At 39.4% G+C, this 23,832-nt stretch overlaps 1 protein-coding gene across 5 annotated transcripts in view; it reads left to right on the top strand.

Moving 5' to 3' along the window:
• The window catches only part of GTDC1 (glycosyltransferase like domain containing 1), a 258,004-nt gene extending 244,306 nt beyond the window's left edge, over positions 1-13,698 (top strand). For 4 of the 5 annotated variants that reach the window (XM_024213651.1, XM_024213652.1, XM_024213649.1 and 1 more), the window contains 3 exons: positions 2,221-2,291; positions 2,981-3,072; positions 11,796-13,698. In XM_024213651.1, the coding sequence (XP_024069419.1) occupies positions 2,221-2,291; positions 2,981-3,072; positions 11,796-11,879 (247 nt within the window). In that variant the 3' untranslated portion in view covers positions 11,880-13,698. Of the gene's footprint in view, positions 1-2,220; positions 2,292-2,980; positions 3,073-3,466; positions 3,497-11,795 lie in introns of all 5 variants that reach the window. The other variant, XM_024213650.1, reaches the window with a different exon arrangement.
• Positions 13,699-23,832: the final 10,134 nt, after the last annotated feature.

The following is a 23,832-nucleotide window of genomic DNA, read 5'->3' as shown; positions in this document are numbered from 1 at the left end:
CAGGTGTCACAACTGTGTCTCATCCTCATTACAGTAAAAAATTTCACCTATCAGATTCATTATTGCTAGATAATGCGACTGAGAGCCTTAGCAGGCCCTCCAGAAAAGTAATTCAGCCAAGCAAAATTATCAGCTAATTATATTTAGAATCAAAAGCCCAACAACTATTTGCAGATAAATTGTATGAATTGAAGTGAATAGATCTGAATATTAAGATTCATAGATTTAGCAGACGATTTGTTAATTGGAATAAAAAGGTCATTTACTAGCCATTTTAACAATAGATCAATTGGAATTCTATTTATTATTTAACTGGTAATGCTTAAGAATTGAAATAATTAATAATTGTATTATTGTCATGATATACTTTTCTGCTAAATTACAAAAATATGTGAAAGCTATGATCATGTACTTTTTATATTGAATCTAAAATCAATGTAAAATATATAGCGAGTGTTATTTCCAATATATTTCAAACTCTAGGAATTATGATCTGAAAGGTGTATAGTATGTAGGAGCTAATGTTCCATTCCAGGAACCTCTGAGGAAATATATTCAGTTTTTACTGTGTAACGGTAGAAAATTAGTATGTAAATAAGATCATCTGCAAATGAAAGAATAATTCCAAATCTTAACTTTTTTCCAACAAACTATAGAAATATTGGATTCTAATTTTACTAATTCCTGATGCAGACAAAGGCTTTGGTAAGGGGATGTTGCATAGTCAATTGATGACTCAGATTGCTTCTTGGCCTGCAGCTATTACTGAAATGTCCATGGTTTCACTTTTTCTTTTATGATGAAAGAAAACTTTAATATTCTACTTGTTTTGATATCTGACACAACATTTAAGAACTGAAAAATTATCAAGTAAATCACATACTAGAAACATTTTCCTTTAATAAAAAAAATATAGTTGTAGACTTTGAACACTTTGAAATTTTTGTTAATGTTTAAAATGCAATTTGAAATGCATGTTGTTTTAAAAAAGCATGAAATTACAATTGTTTAAAGTTTATTATGACAAAATTAGCTATTAATACCTTGCTAAGTATTTGAGAGGAAATGTGTATCTTGGTCCTTCTAAGGCTAAGGACAGATTTAAAACAAAACTTTCTTTCTTTTCCCCCCAAAACTTAGCAGGACAAAAGGAAACAATTATTTCTGAACCAGGTTAGGCGAATGTAATAAAATAAAAACAAAATGCGCAGAAATACATTAAAATGCATGTGTTTTGTCATTATAAATTTGAAAAAGTGATTGTTGACAAGACGAGGAAATAAGCTGAAGTTAAAAATAAAGTCCTTCTTTGGTCAGCATGTTGGATATATTCAAAGACTTTCATAAAATAAACATATTTTTAAAAGTGCTTTGAATTTCACTGTGTAATTTCTGGCCAACAGAAATTACAGTTGTATCTTCAAAGTTTATTATATGTCAGATCAGTGGTCATTGTGCAGAAGGAATAAGTTAAATACTCAGTACTTTAACCTGTTCAGTTATCAAAATGCAAATATAAACATGATAATTTCTCTTTAGATTTGCTATTTGATAACTTTCTGACATTCTTTTGCAATTATAAAATATTTAGGTTTGATATTATGGAAGGTTATGTAAATTATTCCTCAAGAAAACAACAGTATAAACCACTAAATGCTTTGGCAAAAGGTTCTTGACAGTATTTATTTAAAAATACAGATTTTGTGTCCTGAATCACATGATCTGAAGCATGTGTATAAAATGAAGATGTCCCAACATCTTGGCACTTTTCTTAGACAATGTTTAAGTGTAACGTTTGAATTCCTATAGTTTAAGAACAAAACACTTTATGCCAGGTAATTGTTATTGCATGAATATCCTTGTTTTTCTGCAGCATTATTAAGAAAAGCTGTCCATACTTCACCATGTTGTTACATGTGTCTGTCTGCTGATTATAAAATGTGTTAAACAGTATTTAAAAAACAAAAAAATGCAGAGCCGCGCTTTGATTTATTCAGCGAACAAAACATATGCTCGCTGTTCTGTTCTATGTAATTCATATGATCAATAAAATTATCTTTAAAAAGAGCAACTTTGGCAGTTAGAAGGATTATACTGCTGAACAGGGAAAATGATTTACTTCTGCCTTATGCAGTCAACTTCAATGCTGTTGGACCAAAAGATGTTTTTTGGCTCACTGATGTATTTTTAATGTATTTGTTTATTATTTTTAATCTTTAGGATAGAAGCTGTATATTGTGGTTGTTATCCACTATGTCCTAACGCTTTGGTGTATCCAGAAATATTTCCAGGTAGCTGCTTTAATGCACATCCTTTTTGTTGTAATGTAATACATGATTCATGTAAAGTTTGAGAATAAACTTAAGCAAAAGCAATTGTTTATTTGGCAAGCCAACATGTTAGTGTTAAGGAAAATTTTATGTGTTTTAATACATTAGACTAAGTTTATATTTACCATCTGTTCTTTCAAGATAACACAAAAGCAAGTTTTGAAATAGCATTCTTCATTGTTAGCATACACAACCCATAATGATACATTTTTATAAAAAGGTCAGTGCTGCTGCAATGGCTTGCAGATTTTGTTAATGATATACAGAGAGAAAAATAGAGGCCTGAAAATCACACCAAATTATTTAAACATTTAATACTTAATAATATGCAACTGTGGTACAGGATACACACTAATATAGTACCAGTTCTTTGAAAAATCTCATCACTAAATGTATCACATATGCATTGTGTTACATTAGAATAATGTATTTTAATCACCCAAAGGAGATGTCTAAACAGCACAACTACACAGTCTTATTTAGCATTAAACATCCTTGTGAGCTGAGGTAACCTTATAAAATCATGCTTAAATAATGTAAAACACGAGGCGGCACAGAGCAATATGCATTTTTAATTAGTAAAGTGACTAATATCGAGTGTGTGCTTTGAGGTTTTTGTTTCATTAAAAATGTATCTGTTTTTCCTGCAGCTGAATATCTGTATTCTACACCTGAACAGCTTTTAAAAAGGCTTCAAAATTTCTGCAAGAGACCAGATATTGTAAGGAAACATCTCTATAAGGTAGTTGTTCAGAATAGTTTTACAAGATATAATGCCATATTGAAGTACAAAGAAAAAAACTTAAAAAAACAACAACATTTAATTAACATACTAATGTTTAAAGGAAACATGCTAGGGAGGGATATTAGTTATTACACTAACAAGGATTAATTAAACTAGATGCCAGTTGTATTAACCTAGGTCTTATGAAATACATACACTTAATGCATGCTACATGCTTTTTTTAAAATTTATTGTTTTCTAAAATGACTGTCCTTTACATTTGGACCCAAGAGGCTTATAAAAATGAACCTGGATTAATGTAACTCATTAGTTTAAAAGGAAAGTAAAAGAAAGATCCTACAATTATACTAATGAGGATAAACCTACCTTCCTATCATAATTTAATCTGCAGTCCTCAAGAAGTCGAGGTGAATGACATCAGGTAAGTTCTTTTTGCCCCTTTTGGAACTATTTTGGCAATTATTGTGAATATTTAACTCTTTATATTAAAAGTTTAAACGAAGTAAAAGTTAATTCTTAATGTGCTTATAATTTCTTATATGAAGAATTTAGAAGAAAGTTTACTGAAAGCATCATTTACTAATATTTATCCCACCATTATTCTTTGCAATGATTTCTTTAAAGAAATAAAAGTTTCAATTGTTGGACTGACCAATAAAATTCTGATCCATTAGTCTATGCTAAACTTGCTTTCAGATTTTTAAGATGCATTTGTACACCATGGTAGTAATTAAACTTTTTTTTATTTATGTGTTTGTAGAACATGTACTGATTTTTACATTATTTCACTAATAACCTATTATCACATGGTGATGTTTTGATAACATAGCTATTATTTTTACATGTGCTAATGTGAACATTTACAACACTGAGTGCTAAATTAGGGCTCTTACAAGCCTCAGGTGCCCTGGGGACCGGCGCAAGGCACATTTCCTGAGCGTGATAAAGGCATAACAAGTAGCATTTTAAAAAACATCTAGGTCACTTAGGAGCCTGAGACCTGTTGAAAGTCAATAGGACTTAGACTCTTAAATCACATAAGCACTTTTAAAAGTTTCCCCAACATCTTTAGAGGTCTGGAGGAGCATGGATAGAGGTGCCCCTTGTGATACCTGTTCAACAGGGTTAGCAAGTGCTCTCTTTTTCTCTGTAGCCACCCCAGCATGCGGGTAGTGGACCTGCCAAGTAGACCTCTCCTAACCTGGGCCACTAATACTACTAGCAGCACTCATCCCCCTATCCCCATGCTCCTTGCACTGTGAACCAGAAAATGCTTGGCCTCTCAATGCATGCATCACCTGCCCCCTCCCCTCCTTTAGCACACCCATGCAGAAGGAGGTATAATTTAGTCCTGAATGTACGTTTGACTTATTTTGTGACCTAAAAATAGTCATTTACATAATGATACATCAAAAGAAGATGTTGTTTCTGCAGGAAACAGTTAAACTTCAAGTAAAAAAGGAGAGAACCAAAAATGCAATTTAACACCCAATTTCAAGCTCATTATCTTTCATTGTCTATTAACTTGGCAATGGTTCAGAAGGTAGCTCATAATAGTTTAAAATGCTGACTGAACACTTCCAGTATTCAGCATTACTTCTTGAGTCAGTACTATACATGGAGACTTCAAAGGGAAACAGTTCTTAAATGTTTACCTTGTCATTTCCCAATTTTTTGCGTCCAGTTAGCAGTTTTCTTTCACATGGATCTACCTTATGCATATGGATCCCTAGCTCCTGCATAAAGGGAATGCTAGGATGCTGAAAATGGACATAGTGGCAGAACAAACATTGATACTAGAAGGGTATGATATCAAAGTATGGTGCAGAGAGGAATGTGTACACAGCCCCATAAGCAAAATGCTTCATTTGCGTCCAGTGCCTCCTTTTGAAAAAAAAACACTCCTTGGTGAATGAGTTACAAGTAAAGTGCCACCACAGAAATGGAGCAGTTTATCACATCACTTCAAGTTGCACATTATTAACCCTGCAACTGAGTATTTGCAAGTTTTAAGCATTTGTAGTAGTTTTTGAAACAAGTAGCACTGGAAGGACTGGGAAAAAAATCATTTTAGAATTACAAAACCAGAGCTTGATTCAAAGCCCGTGACAGTCAGTAAAAAGATTCCCTTTGACTTTAATGGGCTTTGGATCAGGCTCTGAGAATGTGAATACACATAGACCCAAATATACAAGAATTGTTTATTTTGCAAATAAACTACCATTAAAAGGTTCTGAAAGAATATCCACTTAGAAATGTGTTGTAAATGAAATACTTCTTCAGACAGTTGAAACTAGCAGTAAACAATACCTCAGCGGTGAACTCATCTGGGGCATACACAAGCTTATTCACAGATATTAGTTGCTTTACATTTAGGAGTCCATATACAGTATGTAAAGTAGAGATACAGGGAAAGAGAGAAAAGAGATCTGATATGGCAACTTGCTCCTTTTTTCTTCTTTCATAACCTTTTCTGGCATGCTCCATTACTAGAAGTTCAAAATACAGCTGTCTGTTCCTACAAAGAGACATAAAAACTCTATAAAAGCAAAAAGAATATTTTTCCTTTACATTTTAGACATTGTCTCATAAGTCTTGAAATAGAAATAAGCCTTTGCTTACATTTTCTGCTTATTTTTGTTGCCATTGTATTTATTAAGAGTATCGAAAGTAGTCAAATACATTACTGCATTATTCTGTCGATTATATGCAGTGGTTGTGCCAACTTATAAAGTTAGAGGCAAAGGAAGATAGAATGATACTTGTTACAAAAAAGGCAATCAACTTAAAAAATTTAGGACACCAAAGGCTGTGTTCTGAATAAGTCTTGGGTGCACTGTGAAGTATAAAGTGAAGCCAAGTACCTCTGAATGCCCAAGTAAAGCTGATATCTACCAGAACACAAGGCCTGGAGTGTCACTATTTGTGTTAATGGAAGTTCAAACAAGCAATCTCCCCTCTAATACCATGAAAGTGAACAAACTAACACAATAGACTGTAACAGTGAACTGTACATTACATAAATACATATTTATAGTATTTTTAAAACATACATAAGTATCGTAAGTACCTAATAAGGACTTTTCATGGTACACACTGTTTACCCTTTATACTTTAATGGCACTGAAAGCTCATTTTAACTTGAATGCTCCATCCCACAATTGATTAACAGATGAAGAGGGGATAGTTGTGTCAAAAAATAATGGATCAATTATTTGCTCTGCTCTTGTTTTATTTAGCTAAAAGTTGGTCTTTGTTTTTGTGTATTCTAAGCCAGTACACTCACAGTCAGAACTAAACAAATAACAATGGTGCATCAGCTCCCAATGCCAGCTTAATGAGCCCAGCTAGGCTTTCTATCAACTTCAGTTCATACAGGCAAATTCATTCATATATCAGTTTAACTGAGAGCAGAATTTGGCCCATTTTCTGATATTACTATTATTATTTCTGTAACACCACAAGAGTACATTACATGCATATGAAAAGACACATTTCCTGATTTTTATCTCATTTACACCAGTTTAAATCAGGAGTACCTCCACTGAAGTCAGTGGCATTACACTGGTGTGAAACCAGTTTAAGTAAGTAAGATCCCAGTCAGGCCTCCTTCCCCTGCCCTGAGTAATTTACAGTCTGATGGCCCAATCATGCTATTTTGTAGAACTAATCAGAAAAAAATCTGATTAATCATTTTTAGTCAGGATTTGCCAGTTAATCGAAAATGAACTGTTTTTTGGCAATGGTTTGATTTTGACAAATTTCTGATGGACAACAGAACCTCAAAGCTTGCGAGCTTGCACTTTCAGGGTTTCCAGGCTCCCAGTTCCCTTTCAACCTCCCATGCAGGCTACCAAGAACACAGGGCTTCCTGGCTTCCAGGCCCATCTGCTCTGGCAGCCCACTAGCCTGGCTGATATGGAGCTGGAGCCTCTGCAAGCCCTGGAAGCTGCCGACTAGAAACTGGCATGACATGATTCTTGTCAGTTTTACTGCTGCCCAGTGGCAACACTGGTCAGTCTCTTGTTCACTTGACACCAAGAGTCTGTTCAGTTTTAACACTGTAATGGGCAGCAGTTAAACTGACAAGAATCATATCAGTTTCAGCAGCTGCCAGGGCTTCCAGGGTCCCTACCTGTTCTGCAGCCTGCCAGGTAGACAGCCAGGGCTCCTTATGAGCATATATTGTTTCTAGAATGAAATATTTCACGATTTCAGTTCCATGAAAATTTCTGAGGTTTTTTTCTTTGTCCCAATTTAAGGCAGAAAAAATTGTTGAAATCTCAAAAACCATTTCCCAACCAGCTCTCCTAATTAGGCATAGCTAGGTGTTGCAGGCTGAGCGGGCTTAGAGGGAGTGCCAGGAGGTGCACAAAAACCAGTCACACACCTGCACGGAGTGCAACATATACCTGCCCTCTCCAGTGCACAGCTGGCTAATTTCATTGCTATGAACATGGTGTGGGCTGTTCTTGCTCTTTTTGGGGTGTCATTCACCCCCAGAAGAGTAGCACTGGAAAGCAGAGACTTGCAGTTCTATGCAGCTCTTATACAGGTCATGCAAGAGCATGGGAAAGCTTTTCTCCTTAATCACTCCTCCCCTCCCCCATGAAAAAATAAGTTGCTCACCCACATAAAGGCGAAGAAGAAACTATCCTGTTATGAACATAGGAACTGCAATATTGGATCAGATCTATGGTCCATCTAGTCCAGTATCCTGTCTTCAAAGCATCCAGCACTGGATGCCTGAGAAAGTCTAAGAACCCCACCATAGGCAGATGTGGAATAATCTGCACGTGACATTCCCACCCAAGGTGTCATACTAATCTCTAATAGTTAGAGATTTGCTTAAACCCTGGAACATGAGGTTTTATGTCCCTTCCCAAAACTCTAATTTACTATTATAATTCTGGATATTACTGTTATCTGAATAAACATCCAATCACTCTTAGAATCTTGCTACATCTTATGGCGATGAGTTCCACAGTATAAGGATACGTTGAGTGAAAAAGTATTTCCTTTTATTAGTTTTGAATTTTCCCACCTTTCAATTTTAGTGAATGTCCCCTTGTTTTGTGTTGTGGAACAGGGAAAATAAACGCCTCCAATCTCACTTCTCTGACATTCATTATATATATATATATATATATATATATATATATATATTTTATCATGTCCACTCTTATTTGTCTCCTTTCTAAGGTAAATAATGCCAATCTTTTCAATCCTTTTTGAAATGGGATGACCAGTACTACACACAGTATTCCAGATGAAACCATGTAATCAGTTAATACAATGGCATTACAACATGTTCTGTATTATTTTCCATACCATTCTTCATGCATCCAAATGTCTTGTTAGTTTTTTTGACCATAGCTGAACATTCAGAGGTCTTTAATGAGCAGTCCGCAATGTTCACCACATCCTTTTTCCTGAGCTGATAAAGTTAATTTAGAACCCTGTGAGGTATATGTGTAGTTCAAATAATTCTATCTCATGTGCACTATTTTGCATTTATCAATAATGAACTTCATAGATTCTAGGACTGGAAGGGACCTCGAGAGGTCATCGAGTCCAGTCCCCTGCCCGCATGGCAGGACCAAATACTGTCTAGACCATCCCTGATAGACATTTATCTAACCTACTCTTAAATATTTCCAGAGATGGAGATTCCACAACCTCCCTAGGCAATTTATTCCAGTCTTTAACCACCCTGACAGTTAGGTTAAACTTCTACCATCCATGTTGTCCATTCACCTAGCCTGGTTAAATCCCTCTGTAGTTCCTCGTAGTCTTCTAATTAATTTTGTGTCATCTGCAAATTTTGCTACCTCGCTACTCACCACCTTCACTAGATTAATAAAGAAATAATAAGTGTTAAATAACATCAGACGTAATATGGAACTTTGAGAAAACCCGGTGCTATCTTTTGCTGTGACAAAAATTGACCTTTTGTCTCCTGTCTCATCGCTATTTTTTGATTCATGACCACACTTTGCCTCTGACCCCATGATTACTTAGTTTCTTCAGTAACGTTTTGTGAGCAGCTTTGTCAAAGTCTAGGGGCATGTCTACACTTACCTCCAGAGCGATCGATCCAGCAGGGGTCGATTTATTGCGTCTAGTGAAGACGCAATAAATCGACCGCTGAGTGCTCTCCCATCGACTCTGGTAAACCACTGGAGCAAGAGGCGCAGGCAGAGTCGACGGGGAAGCATCAGCAGTCGACTTACTGCAGTGAAGATGCCCCGGTAAGTAGATCTAAGTACGTCAACTTCAGCTACATTATTCATGTAGCTGAAGTTGCGTAACTTAGATCTTTCCCCCCGACACCTCCCAGTGTTAGACCAGGACTAAGTAAATTATATCTACTTGGTTCTCCCTTTCCATTACTTTAATGTCACATTCAAAGAATTCTAATAGATTGGTGAGAGAAGATTTGTCTTTAGTTTCTCAGTTACTTAGATGTTCCATTGTGTTCCTTGTTAGAAATATACAAACAAGCAAGGAAAGGTGATTCACACAAAGTCATGTCATTTGGATTGTGTAGGATAGACAGGCTACTTTTTGATTCCAGGTGGTTTTATTTATTATCTGTGATATTGTTATTCTGATTTAAAAGTATTTTATATTATAACAATAGCAGGGAACAGACGATGCATCAGCCTGCACCCTAAAATTGATTGTTAAAACATGGAGAAAAGAAGGAAATGTTAAAATTAATGAGCAAAGAATTACAAGCCATGCTGGTTTGTACATTGGAAGATGTCTGGTGTACTTCTCAGATGGCTTAAGGCAGTTAGCCTCATGCCTCAAAAAGCAGCCAAGTCACAGACCCAGTATTTGAACACTTGTTTCCAAAAGCATTTGGTGTATTTGAATGTTGAGTTCCAAAGGTAATTACTGCATTGGTCAAGTTTGTCCTCTTAGATTCTTCTCAACCTAATTGTTACTTTAAAAAAGAGGACAAGGTGGTTTACAGGGTTTGAACTGAGCCAGTTCAAAGTGGTTTAGTGAACTGCTGTTTTCTTGAATGTTGGCATATTGTGCTCCCAATGTCAGCTTTCCTATTAAATAAACTTTAGTTCTTATGGTTGCAAAGATAATATTAAAAATGTTAATGGAGCAAAAAACTGATGCAGCGCTGTCTACCTGAATCTGCAGATATCCTGAAGTAATAGCTCTGAGAATAGGGTGAAATGGCACTCTTAATTTGAATGAAATGTTAACTCTGGAGTCTAATGATGATAGTTTAAGTGGCACTGTTAATTATTTCATTGTTGATAAAATCATGCAAGAAAGAAGGGAGTCCATTGTGTTATGGAAAATTACTCTTCTACTAGTGAAATCTTGTTTTCATGCCTCCAGTTGGGAGGAGCTTGTTTTGTGGGTGGAGCTTGGAAGTGTACCAATTCTTCCGCCCTACCCCCCCCAACTCAGCCATTGGTGGTTTAGGAACTTTTGGTTGACTCATATTCCACTCCTTTGAATAACAACCAGTGAGAGCCTTTGCAGTTTTATACAAACAAACAAAAACCACACAAATATTCAGTTGTGTAATGGTAATGGCTTATCAGAACACCATAAAACCCAAACACACTTCCACTGATGTACACACAATGGAGAAGGACATTATAATTTATTTGTATCCTACAGCAGGTTGTTATGAAATAAAGGCCAAAAAATCAGGACTAGTCTGGTCAAATCAGGACTAGTATCCACATTACTGCTACTCAGTCCTGCCAATTTTACTTCAAAAAATATTTAAATTGAGTTTAGTGCATGTGAAAAATGATAGATTAAAAATACTGGAGACTGAAGTCTTCCATCCACAGAACTGATAGTAACACAACACACAATAAACTTCCAGATAATGCCCTTGCCATGGTCTGCCCTGTCTAAAGGTGGGAGAGAGAGTCTGGTCTTCCTGCCCATTCAGTCCTTGACAGCACCTCTGCTGAGACTGCCAACCACACTTACAGTTGTTTGTTGGCATGAATACTTGTCTAATAGCAAATAAACTGAGACTGCCAAATAATTTCCTGTAGATCGTTAAAAAAAAAAAAAATCAGTAACTGAGTCACTACTGACCTGGATCAGATTTGAACCAGTGGCTTAGGTGAAGAGCAGGCATCAGATCCCTTTCTTAGTCTTCTGGACTTTCCGGCCCCTGCTGTTTACATTAATTAATAGAAAGTGAACGTTAAAAATAAGCATATTTGTAAATCAAGTTGTGCTAAAACTCATGATTGCACCATTCTTAAAACAAACTGCACAGTTCCTTTTGGTAGAGTGATGCTTCACGTGTGACTGTCCCTTTAAAAATGAAGTTTTTCTGGGGAGAGGAAATGAAATCATCACTTAAGCATCTTCTGGTTTTGTTCCGATTTAAAAAGTTCTCGGTCAGACATGAAGCCTCATAGGCGCAGCAACGTGCTGATATCAGGCGAGGTGTTTGCAGCAAACAGCACTTGTTTACAAAATTGTTCCATCCTAAGATTGGGAGTCTAATACTTTGATCCAATCAGAGGGCAGGATTTTCTGACCCTGGTTTACAGTAGTATTTATACTATCTGCACTACTTCAGACTCTACCTCTGAAGAAATGAAATAGTTCTATATTAATCAAGCATGTATGTTGTTTTGTTCACACTAAGGACAGCTCTTTTGTGTTTTAGCAGCTCGTGTTCCTTCATTTGAATCCTTTTCTTTTTCTCATAGGGTGAGATGGATCAGTTTTCTTGGGCAGCACTACGTGGTAAATTCAGGTCTCTGCTCTCAACAGAACCTAGGGAAGATTTGTGACAGATGGGGCTAAGTCACAAACTTGCAGCCTAAGGCAGAATCTGTAGAACTTTCCAGAGTGTGCCCATATTTACCTGATCAGAGAGAAAAGAAAATCTGCAGAGGAAGCTGAGCCTGGCTGCTTGTCATAGCTGACACAGAGCCATCTGCCACAAACCTGTGGCGGCTTCAGATCTCCAATCCCTGCCACCACCCCAACTCAAATTAAATACAGATTCCTAGAGACGTTATGATGGTTACACATGTCCTCGGCATCACATGCAGGAGACTGTTCAAAAAAAATATGTGGCCTGTTGTATAACCGCACTCATGTATCCCATATGTGGTGCCACATTGAATTTCCGGTTGAATCTGTTTTTATCCTTTGTACTGGATGACATGGTGCCTGAATTCTTTCTTTTTGCCGACATGATGGCAGCCAAACTGCAGCTTCAAACGCTCACACTTGGCTGGGTTTCTACCTAGGTTGCCAGGTTATCATTGGAGCCTTATTGTGTCCTCAAAGGGCCACAGGGCCTGAAAGGAGGATCAGAGTGCTACTGGACTAATTGGGCAGCCATCTACGAATTGTTTGTAGGCAAAGCACTTTTCTTTTTGCAAATTAATAACTCTCTGGCACAGGGTTTTTAAGTGAAGGTATTAATAAGGGGTCTGGCAGGTATTCCCATGATTCACAGTTACATTTGCATTTAATTAATCTTAAAGAAAGCTGCAAGATAAACAGCTGTAATTCAAACTAGCATGGGAAATATGCTACATGGTGCCATCTATCCGATAAAATGAAAGCTAAAACACTTGTTTTATTTCTCTCAAGGATGGAGAACAAACAGATAACAGTCAAAATACTTCCAATAAAAACCAGTAGTTTTTATGTAACTGCAGTTCATCAAAAATCTTTGCATTCAGTTACAAATATAATCTTTTAAAGATAAATCACTTATGATTCTAAGCATTAGGCTGCTATATTTGTTGATGTAAAATGTTTTGAAGATTTAGATTGTACAATAAATTTTTAATAAAGTGCCCACTGCAATTTTTAATTAGCATATCTCATTCATGTATAAGTGTGTACATCCATCTGTATGCTTATCACTGTGCATATCCTTGTGACAGAGTCAATGAATACAATTGTGTCTTTATCTGATGAATTTAGAATCTGTTTTGCAAATGATAATAAAATGTTATAACAACTCTAAGATTTTCAACTGTGTTCTGGGAAGAAGCAAGAGGTAAACAGGAATTCTCTCGGTAAGTCATTATGGTTTAAACTCTGCTAACACTGCCATCTCTTAATTGACAAATAAGCTTTCAACTTCCCTAGTTTGGGGCAAGATAGCTTCTCTTCCCCCACCTCCAAAAAAGCCTCTATCACCTGAATACTAATTGAGTTTTCTTCTTTAGGTTTGCCAGTGTTTCCCCCAATTCCACAGTACACCCCAGTTCCTGCCATTCAGAGAGGAATGTACTGAGTAATATGTTTCTTTCTTAAACATTCTCTGTTATCCATACTTGTGAACTCTGAACTTACAACTCGGAAGTGATAGTTAATCTATTTTGTTATACCATCAAGCAGTGTAATGGTCTCAGATTTTACAGTGTGAGAGATACTGTACGCATACCAGTATTCCATGATTGCTTTTTGTTGATCAGGGAAATTATTACATGACATTCTGATGGGTCACATGTAAACATTGTGATGTTTTACTGATACTGAAAAAATGTAATATTACAATAATCATCTGTGCATGTATGTTTGCTTCTCCCTATTGTTACATACACTAAAATTACTGCAAACTTCAGCTTTAAACTGACCACTAGAAATGTAATGCAACAGTTAAAGCTGTCATTTCATCCTGACAGTCAGTCTAGATGTTGCTGCACATAAGCAATACTACTACTTTGCACTTGTATAGTACTTCTCATCTGAGTATCTCTGCAAATATTAAATGTCACAACATCCATGCGGAGGCAAATAAGTATTTTAGATGGGGAAATTGAGGCATGGCATGGTTAAATTGCTTAAAATATCAATGTCAGAACCATCAAAGGGACCTAGGAGTCCTGATTTCCTGCTCGAGCCCATAGGCAACAATCCCCTCACACATTGTTCTGACACCCCTGCTATCCCAAGGCATAATTGTGAGTTAAAAACATTGAACCTTATCCAAAAGCCCATTAAAGGCAATGGAAAGACTCCTATTGATTTCAGTGAGCTTTGGATCAAGTCCAAAGAGAGAAGCAGGCCTTAACTCTGGTTTTTTTTTTTTATTTTTTTTTTGTTTCATCGCTGTTAGTTTAATGTAATCTTTTGTATGTGAATTACAGTTGATTTTTTTTATAAATGTGTCTTTGAGAAGTTAATTGATTCTCCGCTACTGATGAAGAGTCATTGAAACCTCAGGGAGGGATAGAAGATTATCTTTCTAACTGTTCAGATATTTATGTACCCCCATTGCTGTAGTAATGGAACACATGGAGGCACTTTCATGTAGACCTTTTCTAGATTAGGAAAGTGGTCAAGTTTAGGTCAGACTTGGCCGGAAGGGATAGCTCAGTGGTTTGGGTATTGGCCTGCTAAACCCAGGGTTGTGAGTTCAATCCTTGAGGGGGGTCACTTAGGGATCTGGGGCAAAATCAGTACTTGGTCCTGCTAATGAAGGCAGGGGGCTGGACTCAATGACCTTTCAAGGTCCCTTCCAGTTCTATGAGATAGGTATATCTCCATATCTTATTATTATTAACTAGATGAGCCTGACCTGAACTCAACCTTTTTCCAAGTCTAGTCAAAATTTTAGATGATGTGACAATTTCCCTAGAACCGGTAAGGTTCTTCTTTTGAAAGAAAGTGGAAGTCCCTATTACTCTTCGAGGCACATAAATTCTTAGAAATGTTGGACAGGAAGGGACCTCAGGAGGTCATCAAGTCCAGTCCCCTGCGTTGAGTCAGGATCAAGTAAGCCTAAACCACTCTGACAGGTGTTTGTCCAACTTGTTCTTAAAAACCTCCAATGATGAGGATTCCACAGCCTCCCTTGGAAGCCTGTTCCAGGTTAACTACCCTTATAGTTAGAAAGCTTTTCCTAATATCTAACCTAAACCTCCCTTGCTGCAGATTAAGCCCATTACTTCTTGTCCTACCTTCAGTCGACACAGAGACTAATTGATTTCTGCCCTCTTTATAATAACCCTTAACATGTTTGAAGATGTTGTCAGGTTCCCCCTCAGTCTTCTTTTCTCAAGACTAAGCATGCCCAGTTTTTTTAACCTCATAGGTTAGGTTTTCTAAACCTTTTATCATTTTTGTTGCTTTCTTCTGAACTCTCTCCAATTTGTTCACCTTTCCTCAAGCATGGCGCCCAGAATTGGACACAGTACTCAAGCCGAGGCCTCACCAGTTCCAAGTAGAGAAAGACAATAACCTCCTATGTCTTACATACAACACTCCTGTTAATAAATCCAGAATGATATTAGCCTTTTTTGCAACTGCAGCACATTGTAGAATCAGATAAAATTTTTGATCCATTATAACCCCCAGATCCTTTTCAGCTGTACTACCACCTAGCCAGTTATTGCTCATTTGTAGCTGTTCATTGGATTTTTCCTTCCTAAGTGCATGTCAATGCACAACTTGAAATGCTTAGTTTGTGGACAGAATGTACCCAGAAAGTTTATATGTCAGCAGATAATTAGAGAGTGTTTGTGGATCTGCACATGCTCATTTATTCTTCATACTAATAGGATTTAGTATTTTTAAAGTCAAAGAGAACCTGTTATGGACTAATATCTTCATTCCCCTCCTAAGAGGGAAAGACTTATCTACCCCCTATAAGGGTTTGATTTGCACCCACTTATGTCTGCAGAGAAAAATTTGTAAATAAGGGATTCACTCCCTAGACACCAAGAAGAGCTGTCGGGGGAGAGGCTTTCCTCCATGATTGCTTTAATTCACGGCTAGGTTCGTAGGAGGCCCACTGATGGAGGATGCCTGAGAAATGTTTTGTATAATCAGCATATCTCCTAAGTGGACTAGGCCAACCCCCGTCCTGGTTAGCACTGCTGGTGTTCTGGGCTATTCTGACCTGTGTCAGGCTTCCCGGCTCAGCGGGTGGTATAAGGTTTGTGAGAGGTTTGAGCCAGTACTCTTCCCCTCAATCCCCAAAGAAGAGGATTTCCACCAAAAGAGGCCTGCAGCCTGGGTGCTGCTATAGTGTGAAACAATCACAAAGTGTGTGTTTGCTGGCGTTTTTAGTAGTTTCTCAGGACCAATTAAGAGTCAGCCATTCTGCACAAATTCTTCTAAAGCTTTTACTTTAAAAATGTTCTAGATACAAAATTTGGTTTTCAGTGCTGTAGTCCATACTCATATGAGTAGTCTATATTTACTGACCTACTCATGCAAGTAAGAGCTGCAGGATCAGCCCTTGCCTTTGTTTATCTTGTATCTATTATTGTTTCATCTACATTGAAATAGGAACTGCGAGTTCTTTGATATAAATTGTTAGTTTCACTGCAGGTCTAGTAATTGCCCTTTTGATCTTTGATTAAATGCTTTTCTGTAATGTCTTACACCAGTGGCTCACCATAGATAGCTCTCTGCCATCTTCACCTGTAATACACTAGGGCTCTGAGCCTACACTCCTTGCATGTCCGTTTAAGTTACTGCCTATTTTGAGTGTTCTGGGAATGCAGGTTTGTTCCATAAGGAAATTATTTTTCCTTCTCCTGTAGAAGAAGAGAACAGCTCTGTCTACACAATGGAAATTTTTGCAAAATGTTCTGGCCCTTGCTAGCACCAGTTCAGTCTCATGTTGGTAGCATTGGGAGTCCTGGTATAGATATGCTGCCATCCATGTTTTATGCCCTGTGTCCTCTGACCTTGCACAAACCTGTGGTAAATCAGGATGCTGGATTTTTCTATACTGACACCAGTAGCCTGTGCATATAAAAGAACAGCATTAAGCAAATTCTGCTTCTCCATTACACCTGTATAAATCTCCAAGGGGTATGCTCCAGAGTAACAGGACAGATTCTATCCCTCATTTATATTTTTAAAGGCAACACATTTCCTTTGCTCAGATGAATCAGTGCAGACATCAAGGAGCACCTTAAATTGGAAAAATTCAAGGGGAATACTACCCTGTAATGGGGCTAAACTCATTTTTACTAAAATACTTTAAAAATGCTTCACCGTGTTAAACTAGGCTTCATCTTGAAGTGAAATTTTGCCACAGACGTATGAAGCTTTGCAAATAAGGTTTTATAATAGAAGCACTGTCAGAACGTTAATTATAGGGTAATAAATAGCAATGCTATATTATCCTCTGATATTTCCTTACACTCCTAGTGAATATGCACAGCTGTTGTTGAAAACTGGTAATCCAGTACTATATAACCATATTACATCTTGCACTTACAACACACCCTTCATGTAAGCAGCATCATAGAGCACTTAACAGGGAGAAGAAGCGAAAGCTGCTTCTAAGTAGAAGCCTTAACTGAACAAATGAGCTTTGAATTTTAACATAAGAATCCAAGTCAAACCAGAATTCTTGATCTTGCCAGGAGAGGCATTCCAAAGGCAAGGAGCATGCCAAATACAAAGTCTTTGCTCCAGCATTATGGAGGCAGTACTTTAAAAGCCAGCATAACTTAACGATCAATCAGGACTAGACAGAGCAATAACATCACAACTGAAGGAGGCATAAAAGTTATACAAAGCGTTTGTAATATGGAGGAGGGAGTGGAATTTTAACAAGAAGAATTAAACTCTGGAAGAGCCCCTTTTCTTCTTGATGAGCTGGGCTGGCTGTAAGAAACCAGAGAGACTTCCAGGGCCAAAAGGATGTAAGTGGGGGGTAGAGAAGGAAATCAAGGTTAAACAAGGCCAATATGATCTAAAAATAATAAAAAGCGAGAGCAGCCCCGCGGAAGTGCACGAGCCAGCTGCGATCCCGAACAGTTCCAGCGCGAAGGAGGGACCCAAGTGGGGGAGACGGGAGTGGTTCCGCGCCCAGATCGATGCTGTCACGCACAGCACATGCTGGAGCTGCGTTGGTTCTCGCAGGAGCCGGAGCTTGGCACCCAGAAGATGGTGTGTTTGCAAGAGATCTAGCACAGGCGGAGGAAGGGAGGAAAATATCCCCTGGCTGGGAAACGTGCATGTTAGGAAGCGAAGGGCAGCAAAGGCTGGTTCGCTGGGGGCGGAGTTGCCCCTCGAACTAAACGGGCGTGGCGAGTCCCGACAAGGAAGAGAAACGCGGGTCGAGCGAGAGAAAAATGTGTAGGGCTGGACAACGGGGATTCGGTAGTCAGCGTACGAGACCTAACGCAGGTGCCAAGCGGAGAGGGGCCGCCCCGCCAAGCCAGGCCTTAGTGTCCATCCACTGGCCACCTCCTTTTGGTCTCCAGGGACAAACAGGCTGCACAGTCTCCAGCGGAACGGCAACAACTCCCCCCAAGAGTGCAGGGCTGGGGCGGGGGGGGTCTTTCCAAGTGTCAGAGTTCCCAGCAAAATGCTGCTTGGACGTGCGAGCCTGACACTGAACGGGAAGAACAAAGGGGGGGGTGGGGAGGGTGCAGCTGAGCTGTGAGCAAATCGAGCCTCGGCTCGTAGGCGCTGCGCCGCCCCACACCTTCAGCACAGCGTGCATCTGGAGCCTCAGGCCGGAGCCCAGCCCGGGGGGTCAGCGGCGGGGACGACTAACAAAAGCAGCCGCGTGGAAGCAGCCATGTCGTCTGAGGCTGCAGAGCACTTCTTGGGAGCAGCCTCCACCGACGTGTTCGCCTTTTGTCGCTCGCAGCTATGTTCTCTGGCTTTCACATCCACTTGGCTGTTCACACTGGAGCGCTAACGCTGTGATACTAGGCCAGGAAAATAGAAGCAGCAATAAAGCAAAAATCAAAAAAGGGGGAAGGGGGAGGGGGGGCTGGACTGGCTCTAATGAATCGCTTCGGTTTAAACACTTAATTTAAAGCTTAAAACGCTTGGTGAGTAACGATGGGGGTTATTTTAGAAGCAAAATATGCTTGAGTGGAGTATTAATAGTCTCCCCCCCCCACACACACACTCTTCTTCTTCCTTCCAAGAGGATCCCCAGGCCCCTGGGTACATCAGCAAACTGTCCTCCTACATGCTGGAGCGTGCAGCTGCAGCTCGGCCCCGGGCACACACCTACCCACAGTCACCATCGAATGCGCTTTACATTGACACAGATTAAAAACGAAGAAGGGGAGCAGGGACTTTTTGAACAGTCTCTGGGCTCCCTTTTGCAGGGGCCGTCAGCTGACACATGGCAAACGCGGGACAGGGGCTGTTTGCCTTACTATAATCTGTAATTAGGGATCCCACACTCTCTGGCTAGCCCTTTGTGGCAAATGACAAATATTCCACAGCATCTCCCAACCCTGGAATAAACACATTTGCACCAGCGAGGGAGGAGGTGCGGGAACCTCTGGAGACTGGAGCTGGAGCTTGCTTTCAGGGGGGTGCTGGGGTTTTTTTTGGGGGGGGGGAGGTCATTTAAATTATGACCAGTGCAACTATTAACCCTTTGATTATCCCAGGGAGAAGCAGAAAGAGATGGAAATAAATGAGGCTTGTTATGTTTCTCCCCAAAGTTTCCATTGCGATTCTCCACCCACCCCGAGCTATATTCGCGGCTATTCTTAATTTCTAACCAACGTGTCATTTAAAAGCAAAGTTATTTGCTCGGCTAAGTCTGGGCTCTGCATACGTTACTGCTGCTGACTTTCTCGCCTCTGTCCGGGGTGGGGGTGGGGGGATCTCCCCCTAAAAAGGAACAAGAGGGACCTGTGAAAGGGATGCGGCAAGCGAGCGGATTTGTTAGTTTCCCGGGAACACTGGCTCATACTCTCCAGCACAGCTGTCAGGAGCAGGGCTGGCTCTCCCAGCACGCTCCGACAGCGCCGAGTCCCCGACTCGCCCCCCGCGTTCTGGGCAGCACAGATCCTGCTGCTGGCCCGGCCTGGGAATCGCTTCTAATAAATCCCCCAGCACAGGGGCACGGGCGCTGTTTAGGGGAAAGAGAGAAAAGACACCGCTAGTTTGGCGGGGGGAAGTGGGGGGAGCAGCAGTGAGGCGAGGGGGTAGCAGCTGAAGTCCTGTAGCAGTGCCGCTCTCCCATACGGCTGTGTGCAGTCATCCCTGCTCTAGTTAGTTATCGCTCTGTTTTATTAGGTCTTAAGCTCCCTCTTTTTGTCCTTCCTGGCTCTGCACCTCTCGGATCCCTTTGCTAGGAGGTTTGTGTGTATCCCCCACACACGCACACACACCTTTTGGCTGCAGCATTTTTGATGCAAATCCCCAACCCAGGCAAAGTTGAGCCCAAGGAAGGTGTAATCCGTATTAACCATGCACGCACGAAAGGCTGCAGCTTTCGCTGCTGCAGAAACACTGGGGGCACAGGCAAGGAAAAATCTGACATTTAGTAACACTTCCTTCTCCTACCTAGCTCCAGAAGGGGACCCAAGGTGAGGATTTATGCATTGTCGGGTTTTAGGAGGGGCTGAGGTGCGATCCTCAGTGAAAACAACGCTTGCTTTGCTAGATTTTGTCGTTGATTTTTGATCGGAAACTTTGTTCCCTTAAAAAACCCCACGTGCTGTAGAAAGAATGTTAACAACAGAAGATGTGTTGTTCTTTGGCAAGTGCGTCGTTACTAGCTCAGAGGGAAACATTTACTAATATCCTTGTACACCATTTATAAATAAATGACCAACAAAGCCAACAATAATAGCAGCAAAAATCACTGCTCCCCGGGATCGCTTTCCCCCCGGTGGTTAGTGGCTAGGCAGTGTTATGAAGTTTAGGTCCAGGCGTGGTTTGCATTTGACTTTTCCCTATGTGGTGGCCATGCTTGTCAGTCTGGTTTGCTGGCGTGCTGAAAGGCTAGCCAGTAACCGGTCAGAGCAGTGACTGCGTATTCCGAGTAAAATCCTGGCCCCACTGAAGTCCGTGGGAGTTTTGCTGTTGACTTATATCGGGGCAGGGTCACACTGTATGTTTCAGAACTCAGGCACGATGGATCTGTTGGCCTTTTCCCTTAGCCCAATACTGTATCATCCACATTTCCCAGGGCGTTAGCAAAGTGTGGGTTTCCTATGACAAGGTGTTGGTGTCTGCATAAAAAGGGAGAGTTGAAGATCAAATTAAGGAGAGTGGGAGGGATCCTTGCAAAGGGCTTAACCTTTAGAGCTTTGAAGGCAAAACAAGGCAATTCATTGGAAAGACATGTCTGTAAACAATGATAATTAGCCTTTTTCAAAATCATAATACTGATTAAAATCTCTGATTAATTATTTATTCATCACAGAACCTCTTTGCAGACCTGGGAATACTGATTGAAAACTAAGTGCCTCCTAGATTTTGTATTGCAAGTGGGAAAGAAGCATAAAAAGTGGCTAAGAGGGGCATGAAAGAGGAATCTAAGCAAACAGAATTATTTCAAGATCTGATACTTTCTTCTTCTTTTCCTGTCAGTAATACATCCCCCCCCCCACCCACAATTTTGCTATTATGAAAGTGTTTCTTGTTCTAAGTGCAGGTGTTAGACTAAATTCAGTTGGTACTAAAATTGCAAACACACTTTCGCTCCTAGGAAAGCAATTGAAGAGGAACTTCTTTTAACTCCATAATAGCAGGTTAGGCAGTAAATGCACACTGATGGTCAACTAGCCAATTATGGTATAAATATCCCTTGTTTACAGAGAGGTGTTAAATGAGCCTTTAGAGTACAAAGGATCAGACTGTCTAAGCTACAATTTGTGTTTCATCCCATTATGTCTCCCCTAAAAAGGCCTGTGCCACTGTAGGTAATGTGCACACTGAACATGCTATTCTCTGTTGATTTTAGTTTGCTTTATTTCAATGCACACTCTTGTTTACTTTTTAAAATTTAAATAAATGTCAGCATTGTATAATTTCCATGTTAACAAAGCGGTGAGCAAAATCCCTTCTATGTTTATAAAATATTATTGTTTAATTCACATAGTTTAGGAATTCCAAATGTTGAGAATAGGAAGGAGGCCAAATACCATCTGTTTATAGCTATGATGCATCGTCATATGTGTACTTAAAAAAAAAAAAAAAAGCTTGGTCCACCATGCCACTATTTTATTTGTTCAGAATATGGTGTGGAGTTAAAATCGTCATTTGCAAGATTCTCTGGAGTAGTTTAAATTTAAACAGGAAGGGAGGAGAAGTTACTCACTGGCTTTCTTTTTCTATCAAATTAATCAAATGGATTATCGCTCCACCACAACCAGTGGAAATGCTAGTTGTGTCACTTTCACCCAGCCTTTAATAGTCTTGAATTTTAATTTGGTCAGCTTTATAAATTCTGAAAAACAGCATGGGCAAGATTTTAAAAAGTGATTAACGACTTTGGATACCTCATTTTTTGGGTGTCGAATTTCATAGAGTGATATTCAATGATTTTAAGGCCAGAAGGAACCATTATGATAATCTAGTTTGACCTTCTGCACAGGCCAAAGAATCTCACCCGGTAATTTCTGCATCAAGATCATAGTTTCTGCTTGTGCTATATCATGTCTTTTATAAAGATAAGCACTCTTGATTTAAAGACTTCAAGGGATGGAGAATCCACAATAGGTCTCTATAAGTTGTTCTAGTGGATAACTACCCTCACTGTTAAAAATTTGCTCATTTCTAATCTGAATTTATTTTGCTTCAGCTTCCAGCCACTGGATCTCATGCCTTTTTCCTGTTAGATTAAAGGACTGTCTACTATCCAGAAATTCAAGCAACTTTGAAAGGCTCTGATTTTCTACAAGTGCTTGACTCCTACCCTCTGAAAGCCAGGCCCCTGTAGGATGGCTCAAGTTGGGCTCCCGAAATCACTAGTTACTTTTGAAATTGAAGTACAATATGAAACAAAATATGCACTCATAAGGCAGGGAAAGTATGCTAGTTAATAATTAAGTATGCTACCAATTATATTGCAAAAATACCTGTGAACATTAGTGGGTTTAGAACTCCAAGTTAAAACCCTGTTAATTGAATTGTCCGTAACTTACATTCTAAATAAAAGGTAGTGTGTATACTTAACAACAAAGGGAGTATCCCTGAGTTAAGTAGATAAGAAGATTTTTGTTCCAAACCCCAATTAGTTAGTACGTCAAGCCTTATAGATGTCTTCGTACCTTTAAGAGCTGGAGAATCCCTAATAAATGTACTTAAACTTCCTAGTGAGGGCCAGTGTGGTGAATGCAGAGATTAGTGTTAGCATTACTGTGCTTTCTCAGTGCATCACAGCTGCACTTGATCCTGCTAGTGATAATGATGCTTGGAATTACTGAGGTGTCTGGATGTCACATATGGAGTCCTTTCCCCAAGGATGAGGAATAATAGCTGCACTCAGGTGGTATGGGGAGGGTAAGAACAGATTTGCAGTTGTGTCTGTGTCTGGTGCATGGTGACTCTCAGTTGTGCCGATTTATTAAATAGAAAGGTAGATTCAGAACCAGGGCTACATCTTCCTAACTCCTGCAGCAGGGGCAGTTGTACTAGGTTTGTAAAGGGAGAGTTGTACAGGTGGGGGGGAAATACTATAGTGCTGTTCCAGGATTGACAGAATACAGCATCAAACATTTTGTGGTCAAATTCTTAGTAATTTTCATAATACCACATTTCAGGAGACTGTACGCTGTGCTAAAATGCCTATAACTCTGTTGTTTGAACTTCTTAGTTTCTACTGTTACATTTAAATTACAGCATCTTGAATTATTTAGCTACACCCAGTTTAAAAAGTTAAAGCTTCTTTTGCTACGGTGCACAGTACTGTGGTGCTGTTTCTTATAGCTGATCGTGAGACTTCAAAAATCCTCTCCCTTATCATTGTGTCTCCTCCAAAATCAGTCGCTTAGGGTCTCATTCTAGTAAGCCTGATTTTCCTGTTAATTACAAAGAGGAAAT

Source organism: Terrapene carolina, unplaced genomic scaffold, assembly GCF_002925995.2.
Source record: "Terrapene carolina triunguis isolate 2854851 unplaced genomic scaffold, T_m_triunguis-2.0 Scaffold62, whole genome shotgun sequence".
NCBI lineage: Eukaryota > Metazoa > Chordata > Testudines > Emydidae > Terrapene > Terrapene triunguis.
Note: the sequence above shows the minus strand (reverse complement) of the source record. Positions and strands in the feature narration are given on the sequence as shown.